The sequence below is a fragment of the Pholis gunnellus genome, assembly GCF_910591455.1.
Source record: "Pholis gunnellus genome assembly, chromosome: 18".
In the NCBI taxonomy this organism is placed as follows: Eukaryota; Metazoa; Chordata; class Actinopteri; order Perciformes; family Pholidae; genus Pholis; species Pholis gunnellus.
Window position 1 is genome coordinate 771690 of NC_136545.1, and position 15177 is coordinate 786866.

General features: G+C 42.9%; 1 protein-coding gene across 1 annotated transcript in view; it reads right to left on the bottom strand.

The window, feature by feature from the left end:
• Nucleotides 1-3631: 3631 nt before the first annotated feature.
• The window catches only part of crb2a (crumbs cell polarity complex component 2a), a gene marked incomplete at both ends in the record, with an annotated part of 32619 nt that continues 21073 nt past the window's right edge, over nt 3632-15177 (bottom strand). The window contains 6 exons of the mRNA XM_079178444.1: nt 3632-3853; nt 4525-4651; nt 6080-6196; nt 7153-8023; nt 9125-9290; nt 10498-11072. Coding sequence (XP_079034570.1) covers nt 3632-3853; nt 4525-4651; nt 6080-6196; nt 7153-8023; nt 9125-9290; nt 10498-11072 — 2078 coding nt within the window. The remainder of the gene's footprint in view (nt 3854-4524; nt 4652-6079; nt 6197-7152; nt 8024-9124; nt 9291-10497; nt 11073-15177) is intronic.

Here is a 15177-nt window from a genome sequence, read left to right on the forward strand (position 1 = left end):
AAATATGAATGTGGACTTTTAAACCCCTTATTGTATATTCTGTTGTTTTAAAGGGTTCTTTCGCCAATTCTGCTGCTGATATTTGCACTGGAATGATTTCCTTCTGTTGCTTTCTGCTTTAGTCACAGTTTACTTTGTGTTTGATGACCGTGATGGAGCTACTGAGTGACGGGCTGCTCACACATTGTGATGTCTGGAACAGAGACCAGAGATACTGGCTCTCACAGTGTTGTGACCGGTTTCTGTCTCAGCTGGTCCGACTACAGAAAGTGTGCGAGTGTTGCGCCTCGTCAGCCTTTTACTGCTTTCTAGGCGATCTCGGGGCGTTCATGTGTGGTGAATGCCAAAAAACAGGTCCCTATTGTAAAAATAGGGACCTCTTACTTAAAAATAAGTAAATATTTTGTGTTACGTGTCCGCTTCACTTAAATGAAATTTGACAATCTGACTCTATTGTTCTCATGTACACGTTGCTACTTTTTGCCAATGATGACTAAGTCCATGTGTCTGTTGATGCAGATATCTTGTCCACCTCTTCATATTCCCAGGACATTTAATATGGAAATGTAGGTCCCTGCCCAATGATTCCCCATTATTTGAACTTGGAAACACTTAATATCCTTAGTCCTTAACACAATACATGATACATATGGTCCTCTAGGGACTGAATTTGTGGTTCTCAGAGGATGAATTTTTTGGTGACTTGGACCCTTTTCTTTACCAACTCCAATCACCAGAATGTACAAAAGAAATATTAAAATCAATATGAAATATTACAATCCACAACACTGCTCTTGTTTTGTCTGGGTTTCTTAATGTCATTTGTTCTAACCCCCCTGTCAGTTGGGAGCATAGACTGTTTATAAAAGTGGACGTAGTCGTCACGAAGTCACTCGGCTACCATTTTGTTGTCTTGAATTTGGCTTTTTTTAACCCAAAGTGACTATTTGGACGAGAGGGTGGAGCTGGGTAGGAGCAGGGCCAGCTAGCGTTAGCACTAGTGCTAGCAATCTGCTGGTAGGGCTTCAAGTCAACAACTGCTGCAGCAGCAAAAAGACACATCGGGCTAAAAACAAAGCCTCAAACCAAATTGACATCCATAGAAAAGTCAGGTCTCACTATGAACCGGAGCGTCTGCTCACAGGTCAGACCAGGACTGGACCAGGTTGAGACCACCTGGCTGAGTGTAACACGTTCTTCTAGTTTGTTTTTATCCCCTTCTCTAGAAGCACGTGGTTACAGGGTAACTTTCTCAAATCTTTGAATGTGTTTGTCTTCGTGTGATTGACTGGCGACCTGTTCTCGTGCCTAATGCATGCTGGGAAAGACTCCGAACAGACACTTATGGAACCCATTTATTGCATGTTTATAATACATTGTGAACATCCTGGATTTTGTACATCAAAAAAAGAATATTAAGAAAACAGTGTCACAAAGTGCAACCAAAATCTAAATCTTTACTAAACAATGACATGTTTGTTTAAAAAAACTAATACTTTACATCACATGTGCTGCAGAACGTTTCATGTTTTAGTACTTCTTTATTCCTTTCATCACTTATTTTGGTGCAATATTTCAACCTTGTATCCTAAAAACTCGGTTTAGGTTCTGGGATCCTTACTTCATCAAACCTGGGTTTAATAGATTCTGCATTGATTCTGGACCACCGCTGCCTCTGAAGAGGTCAAGACCAACACGAGCAGACACTCCTTTGTGCATGTGAGGCCCAAAATCCCCAAAAACCCAAAAACCCAAAATCCAACAGAAGTTAACACGGAGAATAAACATATAATTATACAAACTGTACAAGCTTGACACAAAGAGGAAGAGCTCTGAAAAACAGTCCCCTCACTGTGGAGTAAACTGGAACCACGAGATCATTCACAGAACAAACAAAAGCTCTTAAAATGTCAAATAACATTTGTTTTCGTATGGATTTTTCCCATTCTGCTCCTCAGTTTTCCAGTTAAAGGAATACTTTACCCCTAAAATAACATTTTGCACATCAATAACTCACCCTGTGTTGAATTCTTGTAAAAACAAAACATTGTTTTTTTCCTCACATCTCCCAAGGTCAACGCAGAATCAGAAAACATAGAAAAGTAAAGGGGAGCAGCGTTTACAACAGCAAAACAATATCAAAAGATCCATTTACAAACTCTCACGACTCGTGCAGTATAATCCAAGTCTCATTTATCCAGTGGTACGCTGCTTCCCAAACACGACTCTGCTAAAACGTTACAATTTAAAGCTTGAGACTGTTTATGTTAGAAAAGTGTTTTTGAATTGGAAGGTTTTAGCTAAGATAAGCAGACGTGGTATCTTCTCATGAGCTCATTCCACTTAAGGTGCCGTACATCTTTCTGGTGCTCTTGGGTGAGTTTTTGCGACAGAACTCACTAGATTGTCACAGTGCCGTAACACAGCACCTTATAGCGAGGATTTGATTCATTAATTGATGCCAATCTTGTTTTGGATTCACCACCGGCTGTCATTTTTTGTCAGTAAGTGGGACTAGAAAGAGCGCGGAGCCTCGTCTTGCTTTTCACACCAAATGCACAAGTGCAAAATTGTGCAGAGCCAGGCCACCGGCGTCAAACGGAGAGTGCAGCAGCTTTTTGCAGAAACAAACTTTGAGCAAAAGATGTGCGTCCACTGGCATTCCGGCATTGACAGCAGGTGTGCGTCACAGTTTGACGGCGCTGATTTCACCGCTGAGAAAACCTGTGAATGCCATTTTGCGTGTCTTGAGTTTCGAGGCAAATGAAACTCGCCCAGTCCTCCATTCTGGTGCAGTCTGGAGTAAAGCTTGATGTAATCAATCCTACCTTCATACCGTGTGAAAAAACTATGCAAGCTTGTTTGTTGGACGTGAAAACCGTAAGTTTAGCGGACGTGGGTTACATGAATATCAGGGCTTCGAGGAGAACAGTTGGTGGCATCGATCCATTGCAGAAGAAGACGACGCTACAAAATAATGATGAATCAAAAGAGCTCTGGGTCGAAGCTCAGACAAGAACCACGCAGTGGTCACCACTAAGACCCACATTACAAGTAAAATTGAACAAACAAGTTTTCTTTCTTTGTGCTATTAGAACGGTCTTTTTCTTCCAGCCAGCATCTAGTGGCCAATAGAGGAACTGCAGCCTCACAGCCCTGCGTATTGGCTTGACTGGACTGGATGCTGCTAACAGCGGGGCCCCAAACGTCTAATCACATTGCGTTTGTGAGAATGCATCCTGGTCTCCGGCAGCACCACAGGTGAGCCTTTGACTCTGAGACATTTCTGACAGTGTGTGTGCTTGTAGCGCTTCACTGTGAAAGAGAGCCCTTAAACTGTCCTCTATGCACTAGTTAGGACTGCTAAGGCCCTGCCGTGGACAAACTACAGTGTGTAGAGCGTAGAAATAAAAAATGTTCTATTTCTATGGTGGTATACAATACAAGGACTTGGGACTGTTGGGGCACACAGAGCGGCAGCTCATGGTTCAGTACCTGGTCACCACCAGGAGGGGGCTGTGTCCCACAACACAGAGTTCAGCCCAGAGTGTGTTTCACAGGGAGTCCTGAGCAACCTGCCCGCGGTGCTCAGACCCCCCTTCTCACACCCTTCATTTCTCGGCCTTTTGCATCAGATGAGTCTTTCCTCCGGTGGGACTTTGAGCATGCTGTCCATCTCCAGCCGAGCCCCGGCCACCTCCTGGGTGCTGGGGCTGTACGCGCCCTCCGACTGGCGCTTCTTCCTCGCCGTGAGCGCCACGAAGGTCAAGCCGATGATCAGGGTCAACACGCAGAGGCAGAGCAGCGGGATGGCCACCACCAGCCAGGGGATAACTTGTTTGTGGGCTTGTTTCTACGAAAGGCACAGAGGGGCAGAGGTTGTGTAAATATCACGTCTTCAGATCTTTGAGAACGGAAACCACATGGATGTGGAAAGATGCACAGCTACTTCACAACATTCATAGATGCAAATAAACTAAGTGTTTATAATGTTGTAATCAGGGGGGAAAGAAATAAGTTAATTGGATGTTCCGTTTGGATTTTTGTTGTTGCTAAGCAACAAGTGAAAAATTGACATCTCTTGACCTGTACGTTCAACACTCTAGCTTTGGACGTGTCAGAGTGGTGTCTTTTCAAAATAAATGTACATGCACACAGTGTCTTTTCAAAATAAACTACTAACTACGCAACAAAACTACTTGATTCGGTTTAGGAAAAGATCCCGGTTTGATTTAAAATAAGCACTAGTAAACTAAAAGAAAACACCATCCTCCTGTTTGTTGGACCCCTCCTACCTTCACGCCAAGTGAACTTCTTGCACTTTATACAGATGCTCTGAGTGTCTAATAATGACGTGAATGTGTTTACATTGGAGTTAGCTGAAAGCCCGGTCCGGCTCATACAGACGCTAAAGGGAGCATTGGTATCAGACGCCGAGGGTCGCTGACCAAGTGGCGGTATTTGACCGGCTGTGTGTGCGAACGGGTTGTTTAAAACCAAAGAAGAAGAATGTAACAAACATACGTTAGTGTCACAGGTCGGGCCGCTATAGCCAGGCGGGCATTCACACACAAACATGTTGAATCGATCCAAACAGGAGCCGCCGTTTCGACAGGGGTTCGACTCACACTCATCAATCTCCAATTCACACCTGCGGGACAGAGAACACATGAAGGCACATCTGGAAGAGCACATGAACATTTTAGACCACTCTGGACATCTCTAAATATATTTATGGGAGAAGTCAAGAGTTTGCTACTCAAGTCTTTAGTACTTTATCAGTAAGAAAAACACATTTTACAATGGAGGTGAATGGAATTTAGTTTGTGCCACTCAAAGAAATGTTCAACAGCAACGTGTTCTTGCTTTAATTATATCATTTGGGTAAATAAATGGGGGAATAGGCGGAAAAAATCACTAATATATGTCACCATGAGACTTCCCCAGTTGATTACGTTCATTCATTATTTTCTGTATTCCAAGTTTTTGTAAATTGTATGCTTAAATGCTTAAGTGAGCCATTATCTTGTTAATGATGTGCTGATTTAAAGACATCTTTATATTGGATAAAGCCAGATTAATAATTCTTGCTTCATTTTGTTGACATATTGTAGTCAAAGGTTTTTACTGGATGTATCTTTAAATCACCCAATAAATCTGAAAATACTGCCAACAATCATAAAACGATCAATTTCCGCCATGTTTTTAGGAATAAAATGTTGTGGCTAAGAATTATTTATGAACAACCCCCTCATTAAAAAACTTGAGAATAAAGAGAGGAATGAAAGTGTAAATGTTGGTGTAAGAGCTACTGAAGGGGAGAGTCTGAGAAAAGGATTATGATATTCCATACATTTTGAAGACACCACAGGTGAATAGGGTAAAAATGTAACGAATAGACATCATGAAATTTCAGCTTATTACTGTATTTTCTGTTTTCTGAAATGTTTAAATATGCAAATGAGGCATTTTCTTATGGCAACTTTTGGTGAATTTAGGAGAAATCTACAGAAGCAAATAGACAAAGTACTAAAATAAAAATGTGAAATGTGTATTATGGATGTTTTCTTTCCACTAGACATAAGTGACATTATGTTCCTTACAGCTTCATTCAGCAGGACTGCTGACAGTCACAGAATTTAGTTGAAAAGTACAAAGGAAGACTGTTTTCAATGATATACAGTATCTTAAAATATTACTCTTATACCATTATAGACTGAATTAATGACCAGAGTGAGCCTATACTTGTGCGCTGATGCTGGCACACATGAATGGTAGAAGCTGTTGACCTGGTTACAAATAACACAAAGCCAAAATGTCTTCTGTGAAAAGGTCTTTAGCCCACAGCTCTTTTACATTCAAATCACACTAACAGAATTACAGTAACTTCATTGTATTGCGCCGACGTCACCATAATAAATTTGGCACTGTATGTTTCTGAATGTCGATGTTTCTGAACCAGAGAATGTGATTTATAAATATTTTAGCCAGTTAACACACTAGTTTGTGTATCTAGGATTTTGGCACTGAAGTCTAAAACACAGCTTTGAATTTTCTATTCTATGAAAAGTGAGCTCACCTGCTGCCTGCAAAACCAGGTATACATGTACAGTTAGCTCCCCACAGCCCATCATTGCAGACTCCATCATTTTCACACCGGACATCTTCACCACACTGTATTGGAGGATAGCTCCACCTGTAGGAAAGGAATTGTTGCTTTGTGAGGGCACGGCCTGCTAAAGCTGCAGATACAGATCTCACTGGTTCTAACTGACGACATCACGTCACTGCAATCCAGGCTTCTCTCCGTTGGCTCCCTGTTTGTTTTGGAATTGATTTTAAGATTTTACTGATCACTTTTAAAGCACATTTTGGCCCCAAAATATATAGGCTCAATGTGCCCCCTAAGGCCTTAAACCCTGAACCCTCAGGACTTACTGACATCACCTGGTAAATGGTTGAGAGTGAGAGACTGTGAGGGCTTGAGATGGTGTAAATGTAAATGGGACAGCACTTTGCTGCAACATATCACGTTACTATGACAACCTCAAAAAATATGATGTACAATTGTGGGTATTCATTTTATACTCTTTACTCCCTGATTTGATTCCAGACTCTTTCCTCACAAGATGAAAGGTCATTTCAAATAATCTATTTACTCGATTTTGTCCAAACAGCTTCAATGACTAAATGAAATGTTTGATGAATAAATGTGTGTAGTATAATCTCTGCTTCATTCCTCATGTGTTGTTATGTTCCATCTGTAAGTTTTTGTGTAAATGTAATATTCCAGGCTGGACACATGTGCCGTCCTCTTTGTTGATCTTTTTTTAAGTCTCCATGCTTCCACTAACCCTGTGTTTAACTTCACATTGCTATGAATTGTGGGTAATTATTCATTTTGTTTAATTTGTTTATTTGACTTCTTAGTTTATTTTGATGGTATTGATTGGTTGTATTGTTGTATCTTAGTTTGTATGGCTTTGATGGGCCTCAATGCTGAGCTTTCTGTTGTTTAATTGCTTTTGCTGCTTTGTCTGTCAAAGCACTTTGTAAACTCTATTTTTAAAAGTGCTATATGAATAAAGTTATTATTACTATTATTATTATACCACTTCCTGGTCGAACCAATAAACCGTTGGGTGTACTCACTGGCAGCGAGGGCCACTGTAGCCCTTGGGGCACGTACAGGTGTACATGTTGGGTCCATCGTGACAGGTGCCTCCATGTTCACAGGCGTGACGCTCACACTCGTCAAGGTCCTCATCACAGAGCGCACCGGCATATCCGGAGTGGCAACGGCACTCGAAACCAGCCAAGTAGTCCTTACAGCGGCCATGGACGCAGGGCTGAGACGCACAGTCATCGGTGTCCGTCTCGCACAGCTCTCCCTCCCAACCCGAGTCACAGACACAGCCGAGTTTGTTAAAGAGGTCTTCACAAGTGGCTCCATTCACACAAGGATCTGAGTCACATACAGGGGCACTGGTGCAACCCAAATGGATCTTTGGTTTTCCAGATAGGTGGAACTGAGACGGCTGCGGGGCTTTATAGTCACCCACAAAAGGAAGGTAGACTCCGCCGACCCTCACCGCCCCCAAGCAGCCGGTGAAGCTCTCTGCGATGGCCAACGTGGCCCCCTTGTCGTTGAGAAAGCGAACGCTTCCTGCACGCTCCGGCACGCTGCTGGCGTCTGTGATTCCGTCCACGGTGATGACCCAGGGAGAGGCTTTGCGCTCCTTGTCGGCCATCGAGATGTTCACGCGGTGCCAGCCCCCGTCGGCCACCCGGCGAACTCCCGTGAAGGCCAGCGCCTCAACGCTGTTGCCAATGTGGATCTCCACCCGGACCGACGAGTCCAGCAGACCCACCATCAGCAGGTCAGAGCCCCGGGAGGCCCTCAGGATCACAGCGTTCTCTGAACGGGTCCGCAGCTCCACGTATATGCTAGAGACGGGTTCAGCCAGGGAGCCTCCAGCGCTGTAGTGCACAGGGTTGTTCTCAAACGTGGCGTTGTTCACACCTAAAGGTCAATGTAGAGAACGTGTTTATTGTATTATTATGATTTCAGTTATTGTAAGCATCAGTCTGACAATTAGGATTTGCATTTGTTCAGTGAAGAGCAAATAGCCATTCAACAACTTTTTCTCTCTCAGTGGCAACACAGTACCTCAACTCAGGGCATCTGCCAACTCAGAGCACCGATCTGGTACCAAATGAACTGGTCAACAACAGAAACATTCCCACATTTACCAAGAATGTTCGCCAAAATGGACTCCCTTTCCATGCGAAATATACCTTCAAGGAGTTGTGATTTCCATCAAGGTGTTTGTGTATCTGAACCTGAGGGGTTTGGTTTTACCCAACAAAGACGCTTTCTCCAAAGTTTAATATTGCTACCAAGCAATCGTTTCAGGGAATCTCAGAGAAGGAAATCATGCCTAACTAAGAAAAATGGACACATTTTTGCTCTGACTTTAAGGACTTCTACTAAGAAATTCCTCCTACCTCTGCTGATATTCTAGAGAACTTAAGAGAAGTCCTAACCTGTTAGGAGATGCCTTTTTTAAGGAGCAGATCTTCCACAAGAGGAAAGATGTTTTGGGAACCCTCGATGACATTTAGCTCAACAAATAAAAGTTGTTTTTCTGACTGACTGAAGAATTGATGGTCTACTAAGAGACACCACCACTTAATCATATGTCATATATCAACATATGAAAGGGTAAGTAAAAATGGAAAAACATAAACAACTTCACTATTCATTATTTTAAGATACGTGTTTAAAATATAACTAAATGTATAATGAGAAATCCCAGTTTTATTAATATACTGTATATTCCTTGGAAGTAATCATTTAAAAACATTCAACCCTAAAGCATCCAGTATGTCCAATGCACTCCGTATACATTATTACTGCTAATTATTATTATTTGCATGCTGCTTGTATATTAAAAATAAGAAAAATCTGTTATAATTAGATCAGGCAAAGTACTTCAAAGTCAGAGTCAAGACAGCTAATTGGATGGAATGTACTGTATACATAAGTGCACTAGTGTTGCCCAAAGAATATGATCAGTATCTGACTAGAGCCACAGTTATAAAATGATTGGGATGTTCTTACATTCATATCCATCAGGAAGGTCCACACAGTGGCCGCCATTGACACAAAGATCGCTCACACACCACACGCGTGTTTCGCAGGTCTTTCCGGTGTATTCCGCCGGACACAAACACGAGAAATCGTTGAACGTGACGGTGCATTCTCCTCCATTTAGACAAGGCTTCACCTGAAGAGGGAGACATTGAGGTTTAATACAATGCAGACACAAGGATATCAGACAGCAAATAATCTTCAGAGCAAGGTTGAAACTGATTGGATGTTATGACAGGTATCCAAAACTGTCAAGGGGCATTTCTGTGTCCCTAAAAACCTATGCTTTGATACTATGGTGTAAGACGTCATATTTGGGAGGAGGTGCAGGTTTGACATGGAGCTTAGTGTTAAGTCAATTCCAGCACTTAGCCTGTTAGCACGTTAGCATTAGTTGATTAACATCTGCTGCTTCACTTTCACATCAGCCAGTGTGGCTACCAGTTGACTACAGTAGCATCATGCACTTATATTCAAACAAGTGTAGAGCACAGCCATTATGTATATCCAGCATTTCTGATTTGAATCAATTGAGTCCATATCAGATTTTAGGCTGCTTCTAATTTCAGCCCAATAATAGTGTACTGTAGGACACTTTTTAGGGTGAGGACAGAAGCAGGGTGCTCAGTTCTGTATCTTCTACGAAAACAAAGCTAAACCCTCTCCAGAAATTATTAATATTATCTTTGGAGTCCTCCCTTTGAATTAGAAAAAAGTGCAGAGCGAAGTTATTAGTGGGAGAGACTGCGTCTTTTTAAGAAGCCTACAGCAGGTCTCATAATCTAACCCTGTCTCCTAAAAACGTATGTTCCCATACAACAAAACAACATTCTCATTTACCTTTTGAGCGAAACGTATTTTCTCCCGTATTACGGTAGCAGTTTTCAAAACAAGGTTAACGTTGTAACTTGAAAATCAAAATGATTTGGTTGTACAGGCAACACAACTCATTTCTTAGCTTTAGGTAAACAACATTGTTTGGCTTACAGTAAGTACTTTTGTTACGATATTTAAGATACATGCATAAATTAAGGTAAGTCAACGTTGACTTTTGGCTTCACACAAACAGCGGTCTCCTGGGTGAAAGTCCTGTGTTAGTTTGACCCATCCATACTCCCTACTTCTGTAAGAAAGCATCCTTCCCTAGAAACATATGGGAATGTAATTCAGTTCTGCGTCACAAGAGGAAGCAGAACTGAAGTAAAGTAAAGCATGTTGCAATAACTATCCTGGTCTCCAAACTGATATGTTGGTCCTAATAACTACCAGCAAAGCTGGCCCCAAGTAGTTATTGTTACTGTACTACTGTAAGGAACAGAACACTTTAAGGGATTATTTCCTACCTTGCAAGTATTGTCGCTGACGCAGGCCTTCTTCACATTTTCAGCATCACTTGGTAGATACACTCCCTCCTCGTCCGAGCTGTTCCAGGCATCCACATCTAGATGCACTGAGTCTAAGCGAAGGTCCTGCAGGCAGCCTTTGTAATGCCCCCCCCACATGTCGGAGTCCCAGTCTCCTGGGAGTCCCCCTACATAAGCCTGATCCCCACTATTGACATTCACCTCAGGGATTTCTCCTATCCCGTAGCGAAAGCCTGCATGCTCAAAGATCACCTGTCTGTTGTGGACCTCCACCTGCAGAAGTTGCTTCTCACCGGTGGTCACAAATATGGGAGCTGTTAGTGGGGCGCTATTAGGCAGCGAGCTGACAAAAAGCCTCCCCATCCCCAGGTAGACAGAAAAGTAGACATCTCCACCCTCTTCCTCTGTGGGTCTCCTCAGCTGGAACAGCAGCCCGTCTGGCTTCAAGGACCTCAGGAAGAAGGACACACTGAAGTTGCTCTCGTGGCTCCTGCCTACATCGTAGACACTGAAGCTCACTGTGTCCTCATGGCTATATGTCCATGACGGGAACTCTGACAGGAGAAAATTGAAAGTTTGGATTCATTACAAAAAATAGGACTACAACATTTAGTAATATAACTTCCGTATCAGCCCCTGATACCCCTGGAATGTATAAGTTCACATAGCAGCGCAAGCTGTTCCCTCAAACCAATGGAACTCAACACTTTTTCTCCAGGTGGCCAATAATGTGGCTCCAATCATTTTTCACTGTAGTAAACCGTGGTGCAGCTAACTGCATCTTGCTCTCATTTTTGGGTCAGGTGATGTGCAAACAGGAGCTATCATTGCTCAGTGCCATTGTCAAGTCATAAAAATAACTAAACACCAAAGTAACCGATCATCAAAGTAGGGATTCTCTGCAAGTTGAAGCCACAAGGGTTTTCTGTAAAATAACAGAATGATAAGTAAAACATGCATTTTCCCTCACTGGCTTCCCATCTACAAATAACAGCCATTTGTGTTTGATGGAGAACCAAACCAAATCTGAAGCTCCATTGCTTGGGATTGCACCGTAATCACTGTGGTGACAGTTTTTTACCTTCTCACCCGGAATCATCTTTGAAAGTCAGTTAAAGTTGTTATTTTTCTTCACATGACTTTAGTCTGTATCTTGGCTTCAATTGTCAAAGATGAGGTCTACTGTAACCCGAACAAATACTTTAGATAATTACATTTGTGAAATGGTGGAATGTCTCTAACTACATTTAGTCAAGCGCTGTATATAAGTCACATTTTTAGGTACTTGTCTTTTCCAAGATATGCTACTTTATACTTCTACTTCACAATATTTCAAGGGGAAACACTGTACTTTTTATTTGACAGCTATAGTCACTGGTCACTTTGTAAATTAAATACACCCAAACTGGTTTCCGATTTCTCTGCCTGGTTAGACCTACGGTCAGGTGTATGCGAGGTGGGGCTATGTTGGGTTTTATGTGATGTCACTAAACTCTATGTTCTAATAACGGGCGACCGTGGCTAAGTGGAGAGCAGGGCCATCCTTCAATCAGAGGATCAGTGGTTCGATCCCCGGCTCCGCTAGTCACATGTCGATATGTCCTTGCAAGACACTTAACCCCAAAAATTGCTCCCGTAGCTGTGCGGTGAGATAGAATCTGAATTGTAAGTTGTTTTGGATAAAAGTGTCTGCTAAATGACTGTAATGTAATAAGACAATCAATAACTTAAGAGACTGACAACGGGGCAAGTTTTCCCATCTTAACAATGTCATTAGATTAATGTTAATGTTAATTCTGAGAAGACATCAAATTAGGCAACTACCTGTGTGGGTGGACAGGCTGTTCTCATGCACTTTTCGCAGCTATACCTACGAAAAGTCATGCACTGTAATTAATATAAACCATGTGAATGTGACGGAGTATAAAGAGTGACGAAGGCTGCTTAGGATGGATGGGTCTATAAACACAATACTTTCCTCCCGTATGAAACCAGGAGTCAGAATGTATGTACTTGTACCACTTCCGAAGTTCTTTCACCCCAAACCACGGCCTCTCCCTAAACCAAGTACTTTTGTTACCTGATCGCTCCAGTTGGACATTTGTAGGAAAACACCGCCCACCGCCCCAACAACATGGTAACAAAATGATCCATGTTGAACTATTATTGAAATAACAACATTTTGTGACTCCTCCATCTGTGCTTTTTCAAATAATAGAATAAAGAAAATTGCAATCACTTTCAAGTAAACCAGATTGCTCCATCAGACAAAAACAAATACAATGTGCAATCCCTTTGTTAGAACAATGCAAATAAAGTTCTATCTGTGCAAAAAATAACAAATATTTGGCAAAAAATTGCTTATTGTGGCTGCAATTAACCTGTTTTGCACTGAATATCTTTTCAAGATAATAACAATAAAGTGCAACCTGTGAAAAACTAAACAAAACAAGTTCAAATATTTGGCAATAAAGAGTTTTACTGAGTTTTACTCTGCATATCTTTTCAAAACAACAATAACGTGCAACCTGTGCAAAACAAAACAACATGAGTGCAGATGTGTGTGAGCCATATGCTCACACATACCAGGAGCATTTTATTTTAAATATGAGCGTTAAAATGTAGCATTCTGGTGTATTCTGAGAAGAAAATTAAGTGATAAAACATTTACTTTAAGCAAAAAACTAATTTATTATTCAGTTATTAATCAGTATTTCAGCTCTATTATTATTAACCTTTAAAAGTTTGTCATATAAAAACAAAGATATCAAGAGTAGCGAGAACCATCGCCTGTACAAATAAAGTGATTCATTTTCATTACTGTATGGCTTCATATTAACTTCCACTGTTACTGTACAGCTGTTAGGATTGTGGCCAATCTTCTATTTGCAATTAATATGTATTCAATCCAGTTATATTATTTAAATGAAAATGATAATCTACTCTGGCTAAAGTAGCTTATCAAGAGTAAAATAACAGCTGTGATTTAACTGCACGTGGGACTGTTAGTCCTCTGTCTGTGGTCATCACAGTGAACAGTGTCTGCAGTGTGATGAGAGGACACGTGAGCCCTTGTTGCTGTTCTTCATCTCCTGGAGCAGAGGCAGCATTTAGCATACCCTGCTTTATCAATGTGTTTAAAACACTGTGACAGCAGGAAGCTGTACTCACGTCTGTTTAGACCTCCACCTTTATCCAGGCCCAGCTCCACCTTTATCCAGGCCCACCTCCACCTTTATCCAGGCCCACCTCCACCTTTATCCAGACCCACCTCCACCTTTATCCAGGCCCAGCTCCACCTTTATCCAGGCCCAGCTCCACCTTTATCCAGACCCACCTCCACCTTTATCCAGGCCCAGCTCCACCTTTATCCAGCCCCACCTCCACCTTTATCCAGACCCACCTCCACCTTTATCCAGACCCAGCTCCACCTTTATCCAGGCCCAGCTCCACCTTTATCCAGACCCACCTCCACCTTTATCCAGGCCCATCTCCACCTTTATCCAGGCCCACCTCCACCTTTATCCAGACCCACCTCCACCTTTATCCAGACCCACCTCCACCTTTATCCAGGCCCATCTCCACCTTTATCCAGGCCCACCTCCACCTTTATCCAGACCCACCTCCACCTTTATCCAGACCCACCTCCACCTTTATCCAGACCCAGCTCCACCTTTATCCAGACCCAGCTCCACATTTATCCAGACCCACCTCCACCTTTATCCAGACCCATCTCCACCTTTATCCAGACCCACCTCCACCTTTATCCAGACCCAGCTCCACCTTTATCCAGGCCCACCTCCACCTTTATCCAGACCCAGCTCCACCTTTATCCAGACCCAGCTCCACCTTTATCCAGACCCACCTCCACCTTTATCTAGACCCAGCTCCACCTTTATCCAGACCCACCTCCACCTTTATCCAGACCCAGCTCCACCTTTATCCAGACCCACCTCCACCTTTATCCAGACCCAGCTCCACCTTTATCTAGACCCAGCTCCACCTTTATCTAGACCCAGCTCCACCTTTATCCAAGCCCACCTCCACCTTTATCTAGACCCAGCTCCACCTTAAACAGCCCCAGCTCCACCTTTATCCAGGCCCACCTCCACCTTTATCTAGACCCAGCTCCACCTTTATCCAGCCCCAGCTCCACCTTTATCCAGGCCCACCTCCACCTTTATCCAGACCCAGCTCCACCTTTATCCAGACCCACCTCCACCTTTATCCAGACCCAGCTCCACCTTTATCCAAGCCCACCTCCACCTTTATCTAGACCCAGCTCCACCTTTATCCAAGCCCACCTCCACCTTTATCTAGACCCAGCTCCACCTTTATCCAGCCCCAGCTCCACCTTTATCCAGGCCCACCTCCACCTTTATCCAGACCCACCTCCACCTTTATCCAGACCCAGCTCCACCTTTATCCAGACCCAGCTCCACCTTTATCCAGACCCAGCTCCACATTTATCCAGACCCACCTCCACCTTTATCCAGACCCATCTCCACCTTTATCCAGACCCACCTCCACCTTTATCCAGACCCAGCTCCACCTTTATCCAGGCCCACCTCCACCTTTATCCAGACCCAGCTCCACCTTTATCCAGACCCAGCTCCACCTTTATCCAGACCCAGCTCCACCTTTATCCAGACCCACCTC